General features: G+C 35.8%; 1 protein-coding gene across 3 annotated transcripts; it reads right to left on the reverse strand.

Annotated features, from left to right (window-relative positions):
• Nucleotides 1-23,066, reverse strand: Cylc2 (cylicin 2). Of its 3 annotated transcripts, none has more exons than XM_040741973.1 (7): nt 23,015-23,066; nt 17,018-17,058; nt 13,624-13,745; nt 10,954-12,991; nt 10,350-10,458; nt 6,715-6,832; nt 1-150 (listed from the first exon to the last, which is right to left on the reverse strand). In XM_040741973.1, the coding sequence occupies exons 1-4, from the start codon at nt 23,029-23,031 to the stop codon at nt 11,636-11,638; spliced, it is 1,536 nt and encodes a 511-aa protein (XP_040597907.1). In that variant the 5' UTR covers nt 23,032-23,066; the 3' UTR covers nt 1-150; nt 6,715-6,832; nt 10,350-10,458; nt 10,954-11,635. The 3 variants fall into 3 exon arrangements, with proteins under 3 accessions (XP_040597907.1, XP_040597908.1, XP_040597909.1); XM_040741974.1 differs by having other exon boundaries at nt 6,677-6,832; XM_040741975.1 differs by having other exon boundaries at nt 6,715-6,895.
• Between the last annotated feature and the right edge of the window lie 1,947 nt (nt 23,067-25,013).

The raw sequence follows: 25,013 nt of genomic DNA on the forward strand, positions 1-25,013 counted from the left end.
TGTTTTTAATGGATATCGTCATCTGATGTCAAAATTCATTAGTTTCAAAATTAGAGCCGCCTGGCAACTTCACAGACATGAAGATAAACAAGAGAATGGGATGTTGTACTCCTCCATAGTGGCGATATTGAACGCATCTTCATGGTAGTCCTGGAATACAGTTACACAAGAGCAACATCAAATATCAGCCACAATCCCAAAATGGCAACTGTACCCATAAAAAAATGCACACCAGTACAAACATACTTGGGAACTCAACTATCTAAAACTGATATTAGATTACATAGACAACTATATTTATAGATAAACTAAGATCTGTAAAAACAGTCATCTGTACATTCACACTATTTATTTGCCTGATCCTATACTGGGGACCAGTAGTAGTAGTCTCTGTATTTTCATTACCTGACTTCACAAGCGTTTGCAGTGAGTATCTGTTGGTATTTGTCATACTAAGCAAAACACTAAATTAGAAATTCAGGAGAATCAGGCATTTCATAATAAGATGTAGGGGTGATATTTTCTAACATTGAAAAATAGTTAAAACCAAAAGTGAGATGTTTGGAAAGCTGAGGTACTCTGTAACACCTTGCATGTTTACTGAGAGCCCCAAGAACCCTCGAGGGAAATATGTTTGAGATGCTAGAGGTTAAAGCTTGATCAATAATTCTGTGATCTTACATACATCATTTAACTTTTAAATGTGTTTTGTGTGAGCCTGTATCTTTCTATAAATAGCTAAGACCCTATTTCCTTTTCTAATCCACAATAACACTTTATAGTGTTCCTATGTGGTTAATTTAGCTTGATTTAGCTCAAGGCTAAACTGCATCATTTCCTTAGTTGTTGTCCAAATCCTTTCTTTAGAAACTGAAACTCTTTTTCAATGACTTACCGTAAAATTGTAGTGTGGTAATAATGGGAATTATTTGTTTTTACACTCAATAAAAATGTTAGCATCTTGAGGTCCATAACGTTAATTCATGAAGAGATTCATCACCTGAAGATTTGTTATAGGAGAAAACTGTTGCATATTCTTCATAGTCTATACAAGTGGCTCTCACCCTTCTTAATGCTGTGACCTTTACTCCTCATGTTGTGGAGACTCCCAATCATAAAACTATTTTATTGCTACTTCATTACTATAATTTTGCTACTGGTAGGAACCATGATATAAAAATATAACGTGCAGAATATCTGATATGCGACCCCTGTAAAAGAGTCCTTTGAACAACCCCCCAAATGGATGACAACCCAGACGTTGGCAGCTACTGGTCTGCATCAAACTTCCCCTCGAGAACTTTTAATACTATATTTTAAGCAAAGGAAATTTTATTTTGAGTTAGACTTCTCTAGATTAAAAGCAAAATTTCTATTTGAGCACTTTTAAGAAGAGAAGCTGTGAACAATTTCTATCATGGAAATATGACAGAAATTACAGGTTTTGAAACTGTGCACACATGCATGGCCAGACACACACACACACATACACACACACACCACATGCACACTGGAGTGTCATATATTTATCCATAAGAAACAGGTAACAGCTGTTTAAACAGCAACTTCAGACGAAGTTTCAGTGTTATCCTTTACCAAACTGGTTAACATAAACACTATTTCAGCTATGGAAGCTGTAAATGGAAGTCAGGCTTCCTTAGAATTCAGTAGGTCTCTTTGGACACTATATCCACTGACATTCAAAATAATACAGGTCCTCCACTAATAAGTGACTGTTCAACAGCTATTAAGGCAGACCTAAAGCAACTGTACAGAATCAGTGATTGGATCATTTTTCTCATTATCAGTAATTATTTTCCCCTATATTTGAAGCAAATTTCTCAAGTTTTATGAGTTATTTTTCTCAGATTTGACAAAGACATACGCTGCAAAACTTTTGAGTAACCCTCCTCAACTTGATATTTAAAGAACTGGCATTGCATAAAAATACTGCAAACACCCACAGCTAAACACTGAACTGGAACCCTGGAGCCCAGTGACAGAGAGAGGAGTGATGAGCAAATTGGCCAAGAATGGGCTGTCAAAACCAGCAGAAACAGCTGACCTGAACAAGGGGGAGCTCTTGGACCCCAGACCAACAGCTGGGAGGCCAGCATGGGACTGATCCGGGCCCCCGATTCTGAGAGTCAGTGAGGAGGCCTTGGCAACCTATGGGGCCCTGGGCAGTAGATCAGTGTTTGTCCCTGGGATACAAACGTACTTAGTGTGTTCATAACACACAAGAAGGATGCTATCTCAGCCTGGACTCTTGAGGGAGGGCTTGGATGCTGCCATGAACGAAATGACAGACTCTGGGTATTCCCTATGTGGAAGGGAGTGGGGATGGGGAGGGAGGCTGGGGAGGATGGTGGGGAATGAGGGAGGAGAAGAGAGAGACGGAGCTGGGATTGACCTGTGGAGCAAGCTCTTTTCTAAAAAAATGTAATAAAAAATAATGAAAAGTACTGCAAACAGATGTAAAACATGAACATCATTTTGGGATTGTTACTGTCTGGAGGCAAACTTTTTGTGTGTGTGTGTAGCTCGTGAACTCTAGAAAACTTCCACAAACCCTGAATCATGGCTTCAGATTCTTCCCTTGTCTTGTGAAATTGAGTCCTGTTACTACATCACTAATGGTCTCGATTCTCTTAGCCATCATTCTGTGCCCATTCTCCAAAATTGCTCCGCTTCTCTTGGATTCTGTACTTTTTTTCATTCTCCATGTTTCATCTGGTTTAAAGCGCCATTACAGAATTACTATAACCTAAAGCAGCAAAGTTCGGTGATAAGTTACTTAGCCATTAAACTTCTGGCTTACGAAGTGAAATGTATTTGATGAATGACTATTTTATGTGCCCTTGTATTTGGAGAATCTGTACCAAAACAATTTAAAACAAAATGAGAAACAATTGCAGTAATTGAAAAAAATGAGGGTGAATTTTATGCTGTATTCATAATGCAAAACAAAATGTATAGAAAACCCGATCAATTAGTTCTGCGTATGCACAATCTGGCAGTGTTGTTGTCAGTAGAGAAATCTAAATATATACATACCAAGGAGATCCTGTGAAGAGTTAGAAAATAATACTTATTGGGAGCAGACAGCCTCATAGCTACCCTGTCATTTTGAATGGTATCCTGTTTTGGTATTATTTTCTAATTCACTGAGAACCATTCTGTTATTGATGTCTTCATGAATGACATTCACATGTTCCAGTAACCATGATAGAAATTGCTTAGGAATACAATGCTATGCTCTGCAGAGTAATATGACAAATGAACACTAGCTTCTTGTTTTTCAGGTTTGCTGCTTCCTAAATTATATAGGTTGGTTCAATCACTCCACAAGTTTGAGATAGCTTATGCTGCTTTAAATTGCACTTGAACTTTCAGAATCCCTCCGTGTACCTCTGCTTCTGTCCATATCCCTGCAGAAGACATTATTCATTGTCTCTAGGCTTAAACTGAATGCATAGATTTAGAAAAATTGCCTTTAATAAGGAATATTCAAAGAAACATATGGTAGAAAACAAGAGTTTTTCAGGTTTCTTTGGTTTTGGTCAGATAATGAGCACCTATGATGTTAGTTAATCCAAGTGCTTCCCAGGTTACCAAATAATTATGTATGTCTAAGCTACTATCCCAATGGATAGTTTATCTAATTGTTCTCCATATTTCAGTATTTAATGACTAAAATAGGTGTTTGAGTTATTTTTTACTACTACCTGAAATAGTTGATAATTATGCTGTAGAATAGAAAATAGAGTGATAAAAATTACAGGATTCAGTTCTGCGCACACACACAAACTCTACATACAAACACAGACACATTCCAGTTTCATCCATTTACCAAAGAGGAACATGTATAAACTGCTTAATCAGCAAACTTTACATGAGGATTCATTGTCATTATACATAAAATTAAAATGTAATTTATATTAATAATACAACTTGTGCAGTGTGCAATTATGAAATCAAAACAATATATTTAGAATAGAAGCCAATTTTGCATTAGATAGTGTTTGTTATTGTCACTGTCGTTTTTATTGTTCATGACATTTACTTATTTTAAAGGTTGTCTGTTAAACTTTGCATTTTTGTTGGTCAAGCACCGTCCATCCAAACAAATTCAGAGTATATTCCTTGTTAAACATAAATTATAAAACCTTAAGTATGAGGAGACATAAATTACTGGTTCTATATCAAGCATAAAGTACTGAACTGAAATTAATTGCACATTTTCTGACAATTATTTCCAGTTTATTGCTGTACTACATTCTAGCTAGTATGTCAGCAATCTTAACAATCTTTACAAAGATTGCATTGTTCTCCACCATTGAAAGTGCTGCACAAACCATAGTACCTTAAAGTTTGTGATCTCTCTCTCTCTCTCTCTCTCTCTCTCTCTCTCTCTCTGTCTCTTCCTCTCCCTCCCTCTCCCTCTCTCTCTCTCTCTCTCTCTCTCTCTCTCTCTCTCACACACACACACACACACATACACACAGAGTCTGTTTACTATGAGAAACTACATTTTACCCCTTCAAATTCAGAACTGACTCAAGGACAATGATAAGTCCTTCATAGAGGAAGCCATTCAAACCACAATTGTGGAAGCCATATCATTTCGGGCTTTCAACAGAATTGCATCAAACCCATCAACTACAAAAAAAGCAAGTTTGGGAAGTGTGTGTTCATTGAGCATTAGAATGAAGGTTTCTATAGCTCCAGATGACTCTGTGTCCTGAGTCCCTGATATTTGAATGATGGTTCCAGAATTTTGTGGTGCTCCGTTATGTTTCATCCCTAACATTTGGTGAGATTGTTCAAAGCTCCTTTTTAACAAACCTTTGACAATCTAAGATATTTTGAATACATTAGCATTACAAAATTTCATATGGGCAGAAGTATGATTAAATTAATTAATTAATTACTTAACCTATTAATATTTGTACATTTTCCTGAATTTTAAATATTGGTTCTTATTGAAGGTAATTTTTGTATTTTTATAGTGATATAATACCCTAAAGTTACAAAGTTCCTTTCTAGTACCCTCAAATGCATAATCTTCACCTGAGAAGGCAACCAAAATGGATGAAAATCAGTTATTTATGAAGAAAATCATGTCATTCAAATATATTTGAAGGTAAAATGGTGAATGGAAAATATTTCTTTGTTTTCTTCTTGAGTTAGACATTGTTGGAGTTCCAAACTGAATTTTAAATTGTAATGATTTTAATGTTCCGTTTTAAGATAAGCTAAGTTTCATTATACTATTTGACTGCATGTGACTAGGTTCAATTATTACATAAAGATAGAGGCACACAACACACTGACATTTAAAGTTTACTAAATGTGAAATCTGTGATATCACTGCACTAAAGGACAATGAAAGCATTTAGTGTTTCAGGCAAAGGACACATTGGGGGGAGTTGGTCATATACAATATCCTTAGCACTCATTGACTTACAGTTTTCAGTGGTCATCATGGGCAGTGTATTTAAATATATGTTTAATTGTTTAAATAATGATATTTTAAATATGATAAAATAGATTATTTTTCTATTTTTAAAAGTAACAATTATTATTATTATTATTATTATTATTTTAACATCCCAACCACAGTTTCTCCTTTCTTCCTTTCTCCAGGTTCCTCTCCCCCAGTTCTCTTCTGACCCCACTCCAACTCACTCACCCTCCAGTTCTCTATAGAAATGGGTAGTCCTCCCATGGATATCAACCTAACATGGCATGTCAAGTTGCAGTAAGTCTAGGGACCTCCCCTCATATTAAGGCTGGGCAAGGCATCCCAGCATGAGGATAGGGCCCCAAAAGTCTGCAAAAATATCAGGATTAGGGTCAAATTTTTAATTTGACTATTTTACTACTTTTAATGGAATTTTTTTTCCAATTTTTGATAGGGAAAGATATAAGCTTTTGATACACATTTAGACCAAAAATATATACACGTAGAAATATTTTACTATTAACTATAATCATCTTGTAATTTAATAATTAGTGTATAGCATAAAATGAACAATAGAGACATCAAAATATAGAATAATTATATAGAGTAAGTTCCCTTCTTTCTTTTTGTAATATATTTCCCAGTGAAATGTACAAATGTACAAATAAACTTTAATGAGTGCTTTGGTCAAAGAGATAGCTCATGCATTTAACTTCTTTTTTGAAATATAATTATATTAACTATTCACAATGCCTAAATGTAGATAACTGAGTCCCCTCCTGTAAATGGGAGATAAATTCTGAAGGCTAGGAATAAAAATTTAGATACAGGAATATCTCTGCTATTTCTAGTTCTCCTAGTATTGCAGATGGATATTTATGGGAAAGGACTGTGTTTCTCACTCTCAGTAATCTTATGAATTAATTGGAAGCATAATGCAAAACTCTAACAAGATTTCCCTGCAAGAAGCTCATCATACTAAATTACTTTCCATAGCATGAAGACACAATTTCAATTCAACACAACAAAACTGATAATCCCTTATAGACATTTTGACTTTCCTCAATAATCAATGCTCATTTTACAAAGACTGAAAGGGTATTTTACTGAGATTTGCATATAATTGAAAAATCAGGAAATGCATCAATAATAAGCTATCTTAGAATTTCCATGTAAGTATCAGATTCAAAGTTTAAATTCAGTACATACCATAGATTTTGAATAAAACTGCACAATGTCTCTCTTACCAGGGTTCTGTTGCACTTCTAAAATGAATTTTATAAAATTCCTGCTGTTGTTTGATGCTTCTTGCTTGCAGAGCAGGTAATATTGCCTTCATTTAGCATCTTCTTTCCTGTTCACATTCTTTGAACAGGAGAGCGTTATTGGGGCATGATTAATGTTTATGTCTAGGAATGAGCTCAGACTCTGTTAGTGGATGAAAAGTTGAGCTTTTTTAAAAAAAATTATTCTTCTCTCATTCATTTTCTCCTGACCATAGTATCCATCCCTTCTCCTCCCAGTTCCACCCCCGCACTCTCCTCTCTCACAGATCCACTTCCCCGTGCTTACTTTCAGAAAGAGATTGTTCAGCCATTAAAAGCTAAGCTACAACCAAACACACAAGTTAAGCTTTTAAAACAACTTCCTTTCCAATTATACCTGATTGCCCCTATAGTTGTAACCCTTCTCTAACATTCTCTTTAGTCCTTAATTTCTAATGTTTCCTCAATCATGTTAATGTTGACAAATGTTAACGTAATATAAGAATTTTAGTATTGAGAAAATAAATTAGTTCTAAGATTATATGTTCAAAACTTTTAAAAGGGTAACACTTTATTTTAATTGTATCATATTCTATAAATTTAATATATATGCCACACAAATATGATATTGGCAAGTCATTGGATATAGAAGCATAAGACATAGACTAATAAATATAATGCATATGAATATATATTTCAAAATAAGGGCTCTGAAAAGAAGGTATGGACAAATGATTAATTTTTAGCAAATATCTACAAAAGCTGCAAAAATACCAAAGAACCAATGTATTTGATTTCACATAAACACATATATACAAATGAATGGTTTTATATATACATATATGTATGTATCCTAAGGGTTATGTTTTAGTTTTGTCCTAATCAGAAATTGATAAATTATAATTTAACTTATTATAAGGTAAAAAAATGAATGCTATGTTTTATAATTAATCAGGTAATTTACTAACACAACTTCACCTTTGTGCTAAGAAGCAAACTCAGGCCCATCTCTCTAGTCCCTGATATACTAATTTAAAAGTGCCACAGCATGATCTCAGAAGTATAATTTTCAGATCATATGTTAAGGAATTCCAAAATGATGCCTAGTGTCAGGTACGAGAGTTACTAAATGTAATCCAAGCACTTAGTCATGAAAATCATGGGTGTGAAGACAACCTGGGTTGCAGGAGAATTTTTCTGAAGTTAAAATAAGAACACAGAGAACAAAACACACAAAAATATGATCTTTAGCAAAAAAGGATCACAGCTGTGTGTACTCTAGCACCCAAATTCAGACATTATTACAGGGATACGGTAGTAAAAACTGCATGATATTTGTGTAAAAGTGAACACATGAAGCCATGGGAAAGTTAGGGAGGCAGAAGAAATTCCTTGTAATCTTGTTTAATAGCTTCTACAGAAAGCTGACAAAAGTACGATAGAAAAAATCATGATCATTTCAATAAAGATAGTTGGGAGAATTATGCACTCATATGACAGAGAACTGAAATGGGGGATGATATCATATTGTATATCAAGTCAAATCAGATTAGACGAAGAAGAGAGAGTAGACTAGAATTAACTCAAGTCTTTAAACTCTCAAAACACACCCCGGGTTACACACTCCCTTCAGAAAATCCACATTTCCTAACCCTCCCAGTCAACAACCACCAACTGGGGATACATATTCAACTATAGATGTCTCTGGGAGAAATTATAATTCAAGCCAACATAGGACTAATGAGAACACTGAACATAGAGTTTGCAAAACTGTTGCACTGCCAACAATCATTCATGTGGGTGCCAAGATATTCATAAACCTAAGATTACCTTTTTAATGAACTCCAAGAAAAGAAGTGAACAATCTGATCATAAAGAGCCAGAGATCTTAATAGACATATCATCAAAAAGTTCATTCGCTGAGGCCACATAATTTTAAACACAATAAAGCAGATGCAGATACTTCCATAGACTGTATGATAAGAAAACACAAGCTGGAACAAGGAAATATGAACTGATTTGAACAAACAAAATGCAACATACTTACAGTGGTGAATAAAGGAAATGTGTAGGCGCAAAATATTATGGGTACAAAATGTTATAGACACTTTGATGTTTGGTAGTTTCAAATGTAAGCACATGTTTATACATGCATATGCTTATGGAGGCATGTGTTTACCTGCACAAATACATCTTCACAGAAAGGTTTGCATAGGGACATGCCTGCTGTTATTAAGAACTATCAAATCTCACAAACAGTCAAGACATTGATGAGCAGTTATTAGATAATCCAATGCTCGCTGAGAAATATTTTTCAGTGTGAAAAGAAATGTAATATAAACACACATTAAAAAGACATGAAAGAAACTTCAAAGTCTTTAACTAAGTGCAAGCCTTTATCTGCCTGCATAGGCTGTAAGAAACATGATTCTAACCATATGTCACTTCTGAAAATCCCAAAACAATGAGATGATACTGATGGTTGCCAGGGGAAGGAGTGGAAGGAAGGATGGATGGTTGGAACAGTGTTGGTACAACCACCTCTGTGCTCCCAGAAACTGACAGTACAGGTTTGTCAAGATACACAGAATATACATAATACAGACACTCTGAATGGAAACTACAAATCCTGGTAGCAATGATTTGTTAGTGAGGATTCATGAATTGTAACAAAGTAACCACTCTGAAGGGAGATGCTAGAAATATGGGAATCAATGCATGTTCATCTGAATGGAAGGCTCCAAGAAAGATCTGTACTTTTCGCTCAGTTTTGCTGTCAACATAAAGCTCACAGAATTAATCCATTGGAATGAACTTAGAAAGGCAATTTGGAAGGAACTGACAATGCAAAGGTTTAGTGAATTGCCTTCTGGATAAAGTGTAAGGGTGCAGGTTACTATCATTGTAAAATACATAACTAAAGCAATGTGCCAAATGCATGATGGAGAAAAGCAACAATAGTACCACATGAGGACAAATACATTATTCCTGAGCAGATCAAATTAAAGGCCTTATAAGTTAGAGAAAAAGGTCATGCAATGTGATATTAATAGATTGCAAGCTTTGGACCAATACAGAAATGTGGTGGTGGTGTGGTTTGATTATGGGATTTCTCTCATAGTCTTATGTGCTTGATCACTGGGTTCTCAGCTGATAGCACAAGTTTGAAGGCTGCATAACTTTCAAGAGTAGAAGTATCATTGGAAATGGGCAACTTGGACAATCTTGAAGTTCCATAGCCCAGCCCGACCCTTTTCCTTTCTTTGCTTTCTCAGTACAGACTCAGTGAGATCAGCTTCTTCACAATTCTGCTCCTCATGAAGAACTGTGCCTTAGGCCATGAGGAAAAAATAAACACTTCTCCAGTTGTTTTTATGAAATGTTTTCTTTCACAATAAGAAAGATAATGGATACAGGTGGTTTCTTCCCGGGGAATGGGATGCAGAGTGCTGCTGGGAGACAAATCAAAGGACTTTACCTGTGTTTAAAAGGCTTTGAGGTCTATAAGTAAAACGCAATGCTTGACTGAACTGTGAGTGTGGAAACATCAGAAATGTACAACAGAGGCATTATAGAGCAGGATTTAGAATGAAGAAAACACAGTAAGAATGACTTACCAGCTTCAGAAGAGGCTTTAGTTTAGGGTTGCAGCATCAAGATTTGGGAAGCAGTAGTCTCTGGTGGGATATCAAGTGTTCTTTTGTGGTACTTTTGGTTTGACGATGCCTGTTGGCAATCAACAGGCTATCTTAAACATTTTCATTTATGATTTTGGGAATAAATGAAGTTGAGTACTGGACAAAAATTTGGATTAACTGACTTACAGATCTACCAGAACAGATGTAATAACAGAAATGATGCAGATGGAAAAGCAAAGACACTAAAACCAACTCACCAGGCTGCTGCCTTTAACCACATGGAGAGCTCTGATGACATTTTTGCATCTCTAAAAGAAGAGGTGGTACTAATTCTTCTATTAAAATATGCAATTGTAACTTCTAAAAAATGTTTACAATCTCTCTGTTCCACAAACATATTCATTTCTCTTAATTTTTTCATGGGCATTTAAAAATAATCCAATAGTTTGATGATATCCATGTATTTCTTGTAATTAGAAGATTTAAATATCATAAAATAAAAATTTAAAACAGAAGTTACGGATAGCAGGTGGTTAAATTATTTGAATTCAATTTGGATTAAAATAAGACAACACTAACTTACCAAGAATTTTCATCAGGGATTACAACTGGCTCAATCTTGTGGTCACTTCAAACTCAGATGGTCCTGTAAACTCCAGGTTTTCTATCTCTTCTTTCTACAGCGTTGGTCCTTTATCCTGTCACTTTCCTCACATCTTTCCCTTCAAGCCTTCCTTACTCACTAATTTTCTCCCTTCTTTCTCTGTGTTTTCTTCCTTAAACCATCTTAGATATCTATTCAATTCAAACTCTATTTTCTAAACGTTGTTTTGATTTTCTTGGCCATTGTACAAACTCAGCTTCACATCCTTAAATCTAGAGACAGCATCAGGCCTTCTTGGAGTTCACACTTTTTTTTAAACATAGTCCTTACTGAATATTGATATTTTTGTTTGTTTCCCTGTCTTCATTTCCTGGATTCTTACTTGCATATTCTTTGAAATTTTCTAGTGATTTTACTTTTAAAACTCCCTACCTACCATTTTATAATAGGCATCTTCCACATCACTCAACGAATCCTATGTATTTTTCTTAATCCTTGTTTAAAATACCATGACTAAATGTTCCTTTCACCTTGTGTTTTTCCTTCTCTTTAAAAATTACTTGATTATTTTGCTGCACACTTTTTTTTTTAATCTCATGGGTTCATTTTTTAGACTGCTGAAGCGGGCTCACTTCCGTCAGTTTGAGCCCTGATCCAAGCCCTACTTTGCCTTCTTCTCTTTCTTTAACTTCTTGTCATCCTTTTTTGATTCGGAGGAATCACCTGCAGAGTCTTTCTTCTTGTCTTTCTTGTCCTTCTTACCATCCTCCTTTGAGTCTCCATCTGCCTTCTTCTCCTTTTTAGTTTCCTTCTTCTTGACTTCTTTCTTGCCCGCTTTCTTTAAGTCTCCCTTCTCACTTTCAGAATTCACGGGTGTATCTTTGCTCTTTGAGGGCTTTTTAGTAAGTTTGGTTCCTTTCTTATCACCGGCCTTGGTAGCTTCTGAATCCCCTAGTGTGTCTTTCAGTTCCTTTGATTCCTTCTTAGTTCCCTTGGCTTCCTTCTTCCCCCCAGCCTTTTCACTTTCGGATTCTGAGGCTGACACCTTGTCCTTTGATTCCTTCTTAGTTCCCTTGGCTTCCTTCTTCCCACCAGGCTTTTCACTTTCGGATCCCGAGGCTGACACCTTGTCCTTTGATTCCTTCTTAGTTCCCTTGGCTTCCTTCTTCCCACCAGGCTTTTCACTTTCGGATCCCGAGGCTGGACCTTTCTCCTTCTCCTTTGACCCCTTTTTAGGTTTCTTGGGTTCTTTCTTGCCACCAACCTTTTCAGCTTCAGATTCTGAGGTTGACCCTTTCTCCTTTGACCCCTTTTTAGCCTTCTTGGGTTCTTTCTTCCCACCAACCTTTTCAGCTTCAGATTCTGAGGTTGACCCTTTCTCCTTTGACCCCTTTTTAGCCTTCTTGGGTTCTTTCTTCTCGGCAGCCTTTTCCGCTTCGGATTCTGAGGCTAAACCTTTCTCCTTCTCCTTTGACCCCTTTTTAGCTTTCTTGGGTTCTTTCTTCTCGGCAGCCTTTTCTGCATCGGAGTCTGAGGCTGACCCTTTCTCCTTTGACCCCTTTTTAGCTTTCTTGGGCTCTTTCTTCTCGGCAGCCTTTTCAGTTTCGGATTCTGAGGCTAACCCTTTATCTTTTGGTTCTTTTTTCCCTTTTTTGATTTCTTTCTTTGCACCTGCCTTTTCAACCTCAGATTCTGAGGCTGACCCCTTGACTTTCTGGAAATCCTTTGAACTTTTCTTGGCAACTGGTTTGGGACTTTCTTCCTTAACTGTCTTTAATGCTGTCTTCTCCTTCACTTCAGATTCAGCTTTTTTCACTTTCTCTTTCTTTGGCTTTTCTGAAGACACACTCTTGGATGGGCCTGCTTCTTTAGACTCTCCTGTCGCAGCAAGATGTGGTTTCGGAGGAAGGCCCTTCCTGGCAGCTAAATAAACGGATGGTCTCTCAGGAATTCTCATCAGGGAACGGTGCATCCATAACGGTGGTCTGTGAATTCCTAGTTTTTGTTCGTCAATTACCTCAATATCGGCAAGAATAATAAGGAAAAATGTTATATAGCCCTTAATAATAAGATACCATGTACATTATAAATTCAACTAGAAATATTTTTTAATATATCTTTTGAATATTTTCAAAAATGTTTTGAAAATCATTGGGTTAATTGTGGATTTTAAAATTCATTATGATTTAAAGCAATGGACAATTATGTCCATACTTGTGGTTTATTTTCAATTTAGAGAAAGCATACTTTTTCTTTATGATGTTAATATTAAAATTTGTTTGAGACCTCCATTGGAGCATAGCACATTAGAACCTGTCTTCATTATTAGGAGAGGCTAATAATGTCCTATTTTAAGAATTTATATCTGGTGGACATTTTCTTGCTATTCATACTAATTGTGAATTAATGTATCTTGACTTTTTTGTGATGTAAACAATATATTTCGGGTAGGAGTTCTGAGTGAAGTGTTATCATAAAATAATCTATGATCAATATTAAAATTGAGGTAGCAATTATACAAAATGTATCAATCATGACAAGATTCAAGTTATCACTCACCCACACAGCACATTTAACAATATATGATGTTACAAGATTATTGTTAAGTCATTAATTACTAATATATAAATGATATTTTCATACACTTACAGGAGCTGTATTGTTGCGTAATTGGGAAGGTAGTGATCTCCGTTTCTTTCCCGGCCTTGGTGGTTTGGGAAATGCCAGGGCAAAGTACTGCTGATTCCATGATTTTTTGCTTAATTCACTGACTAAAATAAAAAAAGATAACATATGCTTTGCTATAAATAGAATTTTGTCTGAACTGAAAAGGCCATGAGTGTGATTTATACCATACAAATATAAAAATAAATGAGGCAAATTACAACTTTATTTATCTAATAGTTTGAAATTTTCAGTGATCAAATTTTATAAATAAATAGCTAATTTGATTAATAGTTATATAGAGCAGTTATAATGAAATCAGTGTGTTTATAAAGGAGAAAAAAGAGTATCATTGCTCTCATTTCAGCATTGCTTTCTCTTCTAGTTTAGATTTCTGCCATGTGTTATTTTGATTTGAATATAATCTTTCCCAGAATGAAAAGATGTGGTAAATACTTCTATAGCCACTAAAGCATCTAGCACACTGCATGACATAACAAATATGCAGAAAATACGTGCTTGACTTTGCATACTAAGACTAAAATTGCTATGAGCTAATATTCAGGTTTCCAGTTACAAGAGGACTTGTAATATATTTAGGAGATATGCTGTTATTGGAGATTGGCTTAACAAAGAAAAATGGCAAACAACTGCAAAATGGAACTCAGACAGTGATGAAATAGCAGCAGAAGTGATGATTAAAGGGTATTTTAGTTAGAACTGAGGTAAATGAGAAATACCATCACTGTAGTAGTGCATATCAAATATCAAAAATTTTAGAGAGAAGACTTCCTACTTTCCAAAGAACAACATTAGGATTGGTATTTAAATGTGCACAATGAAAGTAATATTGAAGTTTAATTGATAAGAGAAAATAAGCTAGTAGAAAAAACTATTTTATATTAAATAGATTTTCTTTGTCTGGTATTGGTATGTGCTAAATATAAACAAAGTGGAATACAGTAAAAGGATCTGGGTTAAAAGTATTTATTCAGTTTCTTCATTGCTTTTCAAATTCAAGATCCCTGTGTTATACTTTTTTCTAAAATGAAAGTATTCCAGAAAATTTAAAAACATACTTATACAAAATATTTCTATATGAAATGCTGTCAGGGTACCCGGGAGAAAGGTTTTTTGGCAAATAAACATGGTATATTAATTATAGCCCACAGCATCTTTTATGAATTTAAAATGAAAACAATAAAACCATGTCTAAAATTAATCAGGCAAAGCTTGTTGGAATAATCAACAATTGTCTGATTCCACATAAGTCCCACTCCATTAAGATAGATCCCACAACCCAACATTGCTTGGTGACCAAGAACCAGAGAATAGATTGCCCAAAGACATAGAGTAAAACCAAATACTACTGTCCAAAACACCATAAGATCGAATTAAAAAGTCGGCTACAGAACTACATAGAGAATTACCAATAGAGTAGTCTAAAATGGCTGAGAGGCACTTGAGAAAGTGATCAACATCCTTAGCCATCTGGGAAATGCAAATCAAAACAACTCAGAGATACTATCTTACTCCAATCAGAATGGCTAAAATCAAAAACACCAACGACAATTTATGCTGGAGAGGTTGTGGTGAAAGGGGAACAATCCTCCACTGCTGGTGGGAATGCCAACTCGTACAGCCACTTTGGAAATCAGTATGGAGATTCCTCAGAAAAAATGGGGATAAGCCTACTACAAGACCCAGAAACTCCACTCTTAGGGATATATCCAAAAGATTCACATTCATACAACAAGGACATCTGTTCCACTATGTTCATAGCAGCATTATTTGTAATATCCAGAACTTGAAAGCAACCTACATGCCCCTCAATTGAAGAGTGGATAGAGAAAATGTGGTACATTTACACAATGGAGTACTATTCAGCAGAAAAAAAAATGGAATCCTGAAATGTGCAATCAAATGGATGACACGGGAAGAAACCATCCTGAGTGAAGTAACCCAGTCACCAAAAGAGACACATGGCATGTACATGCTCATATATGGATTTTAGACATAGATTTGGGGAGTGCCAGCCTAAAATCCCATGGCCAGAGAGCCTGGGTAGCAGAACTTTCATTCAATGGCTGATGGAAGCAGAGGCAGACTCCTACAGCTAAACACTGAGCTGAACTCAAGGAATCCAATGACAGAGAGGGAGGACTGATGAGCAAAGGAGTTAAGACTGGGCTGGTTTAACCCCCAGAAACAGCTGACCTGACAACGGTTAGCTCTTGAATCCCAGACTGATGGCTGAGAGGCCAGCATGGGACTGATCAAGACCCCTTGAATGTGGGTGTCAGTGAGGAGGCCTAGGTAATCTATTAGGCCTTGGGTAGTAAATCAGTATTTATCTCGGCCATACAAATGGACTTTGGGTGCCCATCCAACAATGAGAGATGCACTCTCACCTTGGACTCTTGGGGGAGGATCTAGGCCCTGCCTTGGATGAAATGACAGACTATGGACACTTCCCATGGAGGGCCTCACCCTCCCTGAGGAAATGAGGGGGTATCTGAGGGGATAGTGGGAGGGCATGGGAGGAGGAGAGGTAAAGGGAGAGGGACCTGGAATTGACATGTGAAGCAAACTTGTTTCTAATTTAAATTTAAAAATATATTTTTTAAAAATTAATAAATAAAAAATAGAAAAAAGTGAGGGTACAATGACTCCTAATGATTTTCTGCTATACTCAGATAAGGCCTTCTTCAGCTATTATCAGAGTAGCTTCCTGCTACAGACAAAGAGAACAAATGCAAAGATTCACAGGCAGACTTTATGCCGAGAGAGGGAGATCTTAGAGCACACAGCTCTAAATGGGATGTCTGCACCAAATTTCACTCCAAAGGGCTCAGGAAACCCATGGAAGAGGAGGTGGGAAAAGTGTAAGAGTCAGAAGGCCACCAAGAGATCAAGTCGATGTCAATCAACTTCACACCTTACCTCATATGAGCTAACACAGACTGAAGCAACAGTCTCAGGGCCTGCACAGGTCTGCACCAGGTCCTTGGATACATATTATAACATTCAGTTTATAGTTTTGGTGGGACTTCTGAGTGTGTGGGTTAGTGGGTGTCTGGGACTCTTGGGGCTATTTTCCTTCTGTTGGTTTGACTTATCCAACTTGGATGTTATTGGTTTTGTTTTGTTACTATACTTTATTTTGTTAATATTATATTTGTCTCTTAGAAACCTGTTATTTTCTAATGAGGGACAGAAAAGGAGTAGATGCTGATGAGAGAAGTGGTGGGGAGGAACTAGGAGGAGTTGAGGGAAGGAAATCTGTAATCGGGAAAAGAGAATTAATCGGTTTTCAATAAGAAGGAAAACAATAAAAATAATCATTTATTGAAAAAGTAAATACTGAACTCCATCTTACCTGGAATATAATTATTGTATGCTCCATATGTTACCTTTAGGCTATTAAAATAAGAGAAAATTTTAAGTTGTTTTATTCAAATATCATGCATCTAATGATCATTCTTGTACAAAAATCACCACCAACTACACAATTATTGAATTGTCATTATTATTATAAGCCAATTTCATCTACAGGGCTGTAGATATGAACGAACACTATTTTAACTTTAGCAAAACTAAGGTAGGATAGAGCAGAATATGCATGTGTATGTATGTAATATATATATATATATACATTTATACATACACACATATGTACACTTACAAGTCTACCTTCTGGTCACATCTGAAATTTAGAGATTTGTCTTAATTAAATCATAAACACTAATAAAGTTATTTTTTCTAAATTATAACACAAATTCTCTTGGAATTGACTTTTAACTAAGATATCACTTCTAACTCATATTCAACTTAAGCAAATACTCAATATATTCTCAAAATTTTACCACATCTAGGTCATTAAATGACTTATGTCTGGATATGCATGTGTATGTTTCAGGCTTGTGAGTGTGCATCTTAAGTATTGACATAGAATTTCATTGTGTAAATAATCTAGCAAAACATAAAGATTCTGTTGTAAACTCCTTTCCATTAATAACTTCTAAATTGCTTTTTTTATCATTGAAAAACATTTGTCAGCAGGAACATTTTATTAGAAAAGTTTTATTTGTTTTAAACAAAAAACCCCACCAATAATATGAATTAGTACTATTATCCACTATTGTTCTACTATGTAACAAATTGATATCAGTTATGGATCTGGGCAATGATTACATATCCAACAAAAGTTAGGTTCTCAGTTTTCAACTTATTGGTTGCATACGTATGTATAGTCGTGTACACATGTATGTATGCTTGTATTGTTTGCAGGTACATGTGTGTGCTGGTGTGTGCATATATACATTAGAAGACCAAACTCAATGATTCCCTTCAATATGTACTGAAGCATGGCACCTCCCTTGATTGCAGAGCTCAAAGATTCATTTAGTCCAAGTGGCTTGCTCTGGCAGTCCTGTCTCTGCTTTCCATGCTCTGGGATTATAGGCAGGCATTCATGTACTAAAGGCAGCTGGCTGGATGCTGCTTTGACTCCTGATGTTATGCGAGTGCAGTAAGCACTTCATGAAATAAACTACCTCTCTAACTTCTATATTTTACTTATTTTGGCAATATAAAGTTAAAATTGATGAGTACTCTTTGTCTCCATAATAGAAGAATGTTCTTGTGGATGAGTATACAGAACTGGGCCATTTTAATTGTTCTCATCTTATGTTAATGAATACTCATTTTTTAAAGTTAATAATTAGATGCAAAATGAAAAGTTTAAAAATGATGAAATATTAAATACAGAACCTAGAGATTTAATATCTCATTATACAAAGTAATTATTTAAAAATTGATGCTTTTAATCCTTATATAAACAATAATAAAACAATATAAAGGAAAAAAGAGGGAAGAAAAGATAGTTTGGCTCATCCTTTATGTCAATATTAATATTCCCCAGACTGTGAAGATTATTATAAATAGTATTATAGAAGCACTCATTAATAACCAGATCCTCGCCGGGCGTTGGTGGCACACGCCTTTAATGCCAGCACTCAGGAGGCAGAGGCAGGTGGATCTCTGTGAGTTCGAGGCCAGCCTGGTCTACAAAGTGAGTTCCAGGACAACCTCCAAAGCCACAGAGAAACCCTGTCTCGAAAAACCAAAAAAAAAAAAAAAACCACATCCTCAATATTTTGAATTTCAGAATATTTCATGAAAAAATAAAATCATGAAGCAAATAATACTATGAGTGAGGTTTGCACTCCACAATACAATTAAGCTAAAAAGAAATTCATCTAACATATTCACCCTAAGTGAAAAAATAAACAATCTGATCAACTCAGTATAAGTAGAGCAAATTATGATAATAATAATATCCATTTATATTTCATTTATTGGAAAAATGAAATTAGAAAATTTCTTCCAAATTTCAATAAAGTGTTTCTAGAAACTATATGCTGTTAGCATTAAAAACAGTAATTTAAGAAAATTGTGGCTAGTATCCATTCCATGCCTTAAGGCAATAGAAACATGGAGACAAGAAAGAAAAATCAATGTATCTCTACTCATAGGGGAGGTGTTTGGGTGAATAAAGTAGCTAATGGAATCTATAAAAACAATGCATTGTTAAGTGAATGTACTAAGGTTATACATTTTATTTTTTGATCCAGTGATGTTCAGTTTTAATTGGTGAATTGTTACAATATAGGATCACTTGGGGAAAAAGGTCTCTAGGAAAGTTTGTGAGAGATTGCCTTAATTGCAATGATTAATGTAGGAAGGTCAACCCACTGTGGGTAGAACCATTCTTAGGCTTGGCATCCTAGGGTAAGTGAAAAAAGAAAGACAGTTAACAAACAGCAGGTATGCATGAATCTATTGCTCTCTGCTTTAAACTATGGCTGAAATACAACGAATTTTCTCAACTCGTGTCACTGTCACTTTCTGAAATTATGGATTGTAACCTGGAACTATGGGATGAATAAACTTTTTCTTACATGAATTGCTTTTGTCAAGTATTTAAATCATGGTAACAAAAATAAAACTAAGACAAATTTCATAAATTGTATACTTCCATATACTCAAAACTGTGAATTATTATTCAAAGACAATATATCAGCATATGCAAAATTAAATTTAACAGTTAAAGTTGACATACATAACATAATAGAGCAAATGGTTTTAGATATCTACACAGCACTTATATAACAAACACAGAATATCCACTCATTTTAATAGAATATTCTACAGAGTAAATTAGAAGACAGAAGTAAATTTCAACACATTGAAATACCTTGAAATTTTTCAGAACATCTTTTCTTTTTTATTTAAATAAAACTAGAAGCCAATGAGAAAATACTTGAAAAAAATTAAGACAATTCAAATCCAAAGGTATTAAAGAGATTACTCTTTTATTTATCAGTTTTCTGCAATTTTTGTTTTATTTATTAAATTAGCATGCAAAATAACAAATTTGTTCGTGGTAGTTTCACTAATATAATTAGTTGATACTATCCCCCAATACTCCCTTCCATTCCTGTCTCTGTGTAACACACACACGCACACACAAACACACACAAAATAAAGTTACTTCATTTACTATAACATTTTCCAGTTTCATCTATTTTCCTCCAAACTTTATGATTTCATTCTTTACCCCTGAATAAAATCCCACTGTGTATATCATGATTTCATCACCTATCCATCTTTTGATGGACATGTAGACTATTTCCATTGCCTTGCTATTATGAATGAAAGGGCAAATATCTTTGTTGAATAGTCAGTGTTAAGAGAATCATTGACATTAATGATATAAATTTCCCCCTGTGGGAGAAGAGGAGGGGAGAGGAGGACATGGAGGAGCAGGAAGGTTGAGTCTGGGAAGAATAGAGGAGAGCAGGATGAGAGATACCATAATAGAGGGAGCCACTATAGGTTTGAGGGGAGATCTGGCAATAGCAAGATTTCCAGAGATCTACAAGGATGACACCAACTGGCAAACTAAGCAATAGTGGAGAGACAACCTTAAATGCTCCTCTCTGATAATGAGCTTGACTACTTCCTTATATGTCATCCTAGAACCTTCAACCAGTGACTTATGGAAGCAGAGGCAGATACCTACAGCTAAACACTGCACTGAACTCCTGGAACCCAGTGACAGAGAGGGAGAACTGATGAGCAAAGGGGTCAAGACCGGGCTTGTTTAACCCACAGAAACAGCTGATGTGAACAAGGGGAAGTTCTTGGACCCCAGACTGATGTCTGGGAGGACAGCATGGGACTGATCCAGAACGCCTGAATGTAGATGTCAGTGAGGATGCCTAGGAAATCTATGGGGCCTTGGGTAGAAGATCAGCATTTATCCCTGGCACACAAATGAACTTTGGATGCCCATCCCACAATGATGGATACTCTTTCAGCCTGGACTCTTGGGGAGGACCTAGGCCTCCCCTGAACGAAATAACACACTCTGGAGATCCCCCATGGAGGGCCTTACCCTCCCTGGGGACCAGAGTGGGGATTGGGTGGGGGACTGGGTGTTAGGGGGGTGTGTGGAGCAGGGGATGGAAAGGGGGCTTGGATTGACATGTGAGGCAACCTTGTTTCTAATTTAAATTTAAAAAATCTTTAAAAAATATAAATTTCTTGAAATAAATAAATATTGAAATTCAGTACACCCTGAAGAACTTATACCAATATGGCTGTTTATAGAAATTAAATCTTGCCAGGCAGTGGTGGTGCACACCTTTAATCCCAGCACTCATGAGGCAGAGGCAAGTGAATCTCTGTAAGTTTGAGACCTGCCTGGTCTACAAAATCTAGTTCCAGGACAGGCTCCAAAGCTACACAGAGAAACCCTGACTCAAAAAAACAAAAAAAATTAATAATAATAATAAGAAAGAAAGAAATCAAATCCCTCATCAAATATTCGGAAATGTCTCTAACATACATTGTACTGTATTTTTATTATTATTACTTATTATTTTTTTAATTAGAAACAAGCATGCTTCACATGTCAATCCCAGCTCCCTCCCCTCCTCCTGAACCTCCCACCAGTGCCCCTAGCCTCCCACCCAATCTCCACTCCCTTCCCCACTCTAAAGTGCTGTGAAAGCAAGAAATTGTGTTCAAGAGCATTATAAAATTATGGTTGTGAAATAAGTTAACAATGAAAGTAACAAATTATCTAAAAAGTAATTCAAATAATAAAAGTTTGATGATATAGACGTAGGAGTAGAATGCAGGTCATTAGATACTATAGAGATTATCTTGTATACTTTCCCTTTTGATTTGATGTAATACAAGGAGAGGCAGCGGCAGGCAGATATCTGAGTTTTAGGCTAGCCTAGTCTACAGCGTGAGTTCTGCGACAACATTTCCAGAACACTGGCTAGCTTATATAGCTATGTCTGTTAAACAAATTCGGGACAAGTGCATTCAGTAGCATCTGCAGAATGTTCTTTAAGCAATATGTTCCAAAGAACTGAGCACTGGGGCCCACACGAAAGTTTCTTTGATGTTCACATTTGTACAGATCAAATTGCCCACAACTTACAGGAAAAGTTTAAAGTTTAAAAAGCCTGCCTTCATTTTATATTTCAGAAATACATTCTTTCATCTTGCCTCCAGGCTTTCTTCACAAAGTTTTGCATGATTGAAACGTGTATTTCTATCTATCATCTATCTATCTATCATCTATCTATCTATCTATCTATCTATCTATCTATCTATCTATCTATCTATCTATCTAATCTCTAGCTCTACTAAATCTCAATCTATATCTATGTGTCTATGTGTCTATCATCTATCTGTCTGTCTATCTGTCTAACATCTATCTACCTATCTATCGTCTATCTACCTATCTATCTTGTTGTTTTTCCTAACTTGTTTGGACAGAAATAGCTTAAGTGTAAGAAAATTAGTATTATCAAATTACTCCTTCTGGTTTGTATAACCTTCTTCACATGTGAGAATATTTTTACAAGCCCAGGACTCCTCAGGAAGAATAAATTAACAATATATAGATTTACTTTGTGTAGAATTTCCTCACTGAACTACAGCATTAAAACACCTGAACAATGCATTTTAAAGATCAGTAATTATATTTTGTAACAAACATGAAACATGTTCCCAAAATGTATATGTTGTTCAGAGAGAGATGATAGCCCCTAGTTAACAATAATTCACTATGTCATTTGATAATATCCAAATACATTATGATATGAAATCAAGACTGCTTGAAAAAAGAAAATTGTTAAGATCTCTACATTTTACTGAAGTACATTGAATACATCTTAGATCAAAGTAGCTGATACTATTGTTCTCTTCTTAAAACCACCTTCCATGTTTATTGTTGGATTAATAAACAAGCATCACTTTACAGTAAATACAATAGGGCAAATAGACTTACAATCTTGGTATAGACATTTCTCCCACTTGTGACTTGCCAGGGCCTAAGATTGGTGATGTGGAAATGTGATGTCATAAAGAGCACAAGAACCCTGTGACTTAAGGAAAATGTTGAGAATTCTTTCTGCTTGGGTTTTCTGTCATCTAAAATTCTAAGATTAAAGTTTACTACAATTTAGGATTAATGAGTAAGCTTAAAAACCACAGTCACATTTTAATAAATACTTGATTTTGAATAGTTTCTGTTTATTCATATGTTGGAGTTTTGGTTCCTTTGCTTACTTTTATTAGTTTATTTGAGACAAGGTCTCTCCATGTAGTCCTGGCTGTTCTGGAACTCCCTATGTATTTACATCAGGTTGGCCTCAAACTCACAGAGATTGTCCTTCGTTACAAGTGCTGGAAAAGGCATGTGCCACCATGCTGGACCTTACTAGCATGTTAGAAAACATAAATTTCAACGTTAACTCTGACAATCTGTCATAACCCAAATTCATTAATTTACCTCGTGTTAAGTCTTTTGCCTAACTTTACATTTTGCATTCTTAATCTTTATATTCAATGTGTAAAATATGTCTGAAACTTCACACTGATGGGGTTGAAGAAATGACTCAGTATTTAAAAGTACTTGCTTTTCTTGCAGAGGAATGTGTTCAGTTCCTAGCATCAATGTTGGGATTGTCACAAAGTCCTATATATATATCCCAGCTTCAAGGAACATGGCATCCTTTACTGGCTTATGTGAGCATGCACACCTGAGTGTACATATTCATATCCATCCACAGAACTAAAATACAGTACTCTAAAAATTACAAACACAATGAAATATATATAACTGTGTGAAACAATAGAAATATGTGGTATTTGTGTTTCAGAGGCAGCTTTATTGTTCCTGTTCCCAGTTCTTTTCATTTTCCTTCATCTAATTATTTTATGGTTTAATAAGTCTTCATTCTTTATATTTAGTCCTTTTTTATTCATTATTTGTTTGATGATGCATATAGGTTCATTTCAATTCTAAGGGCCAGTAAGCATGCATGGACAACTTACAGTCCTTTGGACATACATCCAACAGAGGTTTGTTGAGAAGCTTCTACACTGATTTGCTAAGGCAGTTTACATTCCTGCCAGCGTTCATAAGGGTTCGTCATTACCCAAGACCTCAGAAGCATTTACTGTTGTTTGATTTCTTGATGTCAGCCATTCTGTGATGTAATACCAATTCATTCTAGCAATCAGACCACCACTTTTCTGTCTTTCTATCTGTCTTACATCATCACATCTCACCTCGATCGTCCTCTAAACCCATTGTAGAGGCAGTGCTTTGAGTAAGAAATGTCTGTAAAGGGCTCAGGTATTTGAGCACTTGGTCTCTTATGTTATAGCACTGTTTGAAGAGATCATGGAAACTCTAGGAGATGCAACCTTGCTGGAGGCAGTACACCACTAGTGGGGCAAGAGAGGGTGAGAGTTTCTAGTCTCATTCCTCTTGCAGTTTACTCACTCTGCTTCTTGTATATGCAAAGAAATGTGTTTGCTATGTGACACTGTACCTTTTGATGTCTACTCATCCCAGGTAGGGAACCAATAACAGACTACTTGAGTACATAGTTCATTATTATATATTGATGACATGTGTTTCCTTTAATTTTAAAGGGATTCACAATTAAGTTATTGCTCTGATTCTCAGAAACATCTTAGGGCCCTTGGAAAGCATAAATTCTGTTAAAGGCTCCGGAGAATGGAAACAAGTTTTGCATTATGATATGGCTATGTGTCTGTGGAGGCCAGGGAGTGGCATGTAGTGACTGAGAAGTATTCCCTAAAAGCTCAGATATTTGAACACTGAGCTGCTTGGGTGTTTTCTGAAACTTTCAGGAAATGGAACCTTGTTAGAGGATGTGTGACCCTAAGGAGGAGGTGGTTGAGAGTTTATGTCCCTTCCCCACTTTGATTTCACATTGTCTGCTCCTTGAGTACACTGAGATATGACTAGTCCC

The sequence above is a fragment of the Mesocricetus auratus genome, unplaced genomic scaffold, assembly GCF_017639785.1.
Source record: "Mesocricetus auratus isolate SY011 unplaced genomic scaffold, BCM_Maur_2.0 Super-Scaffold_6730, whole genome shotgun sequence".
NCBI lineage: Eukaryota > Metazoa > Chordata > Mammalia > Rodentia > Cricetidae > Mesocricetus > Mesocricetus auratus.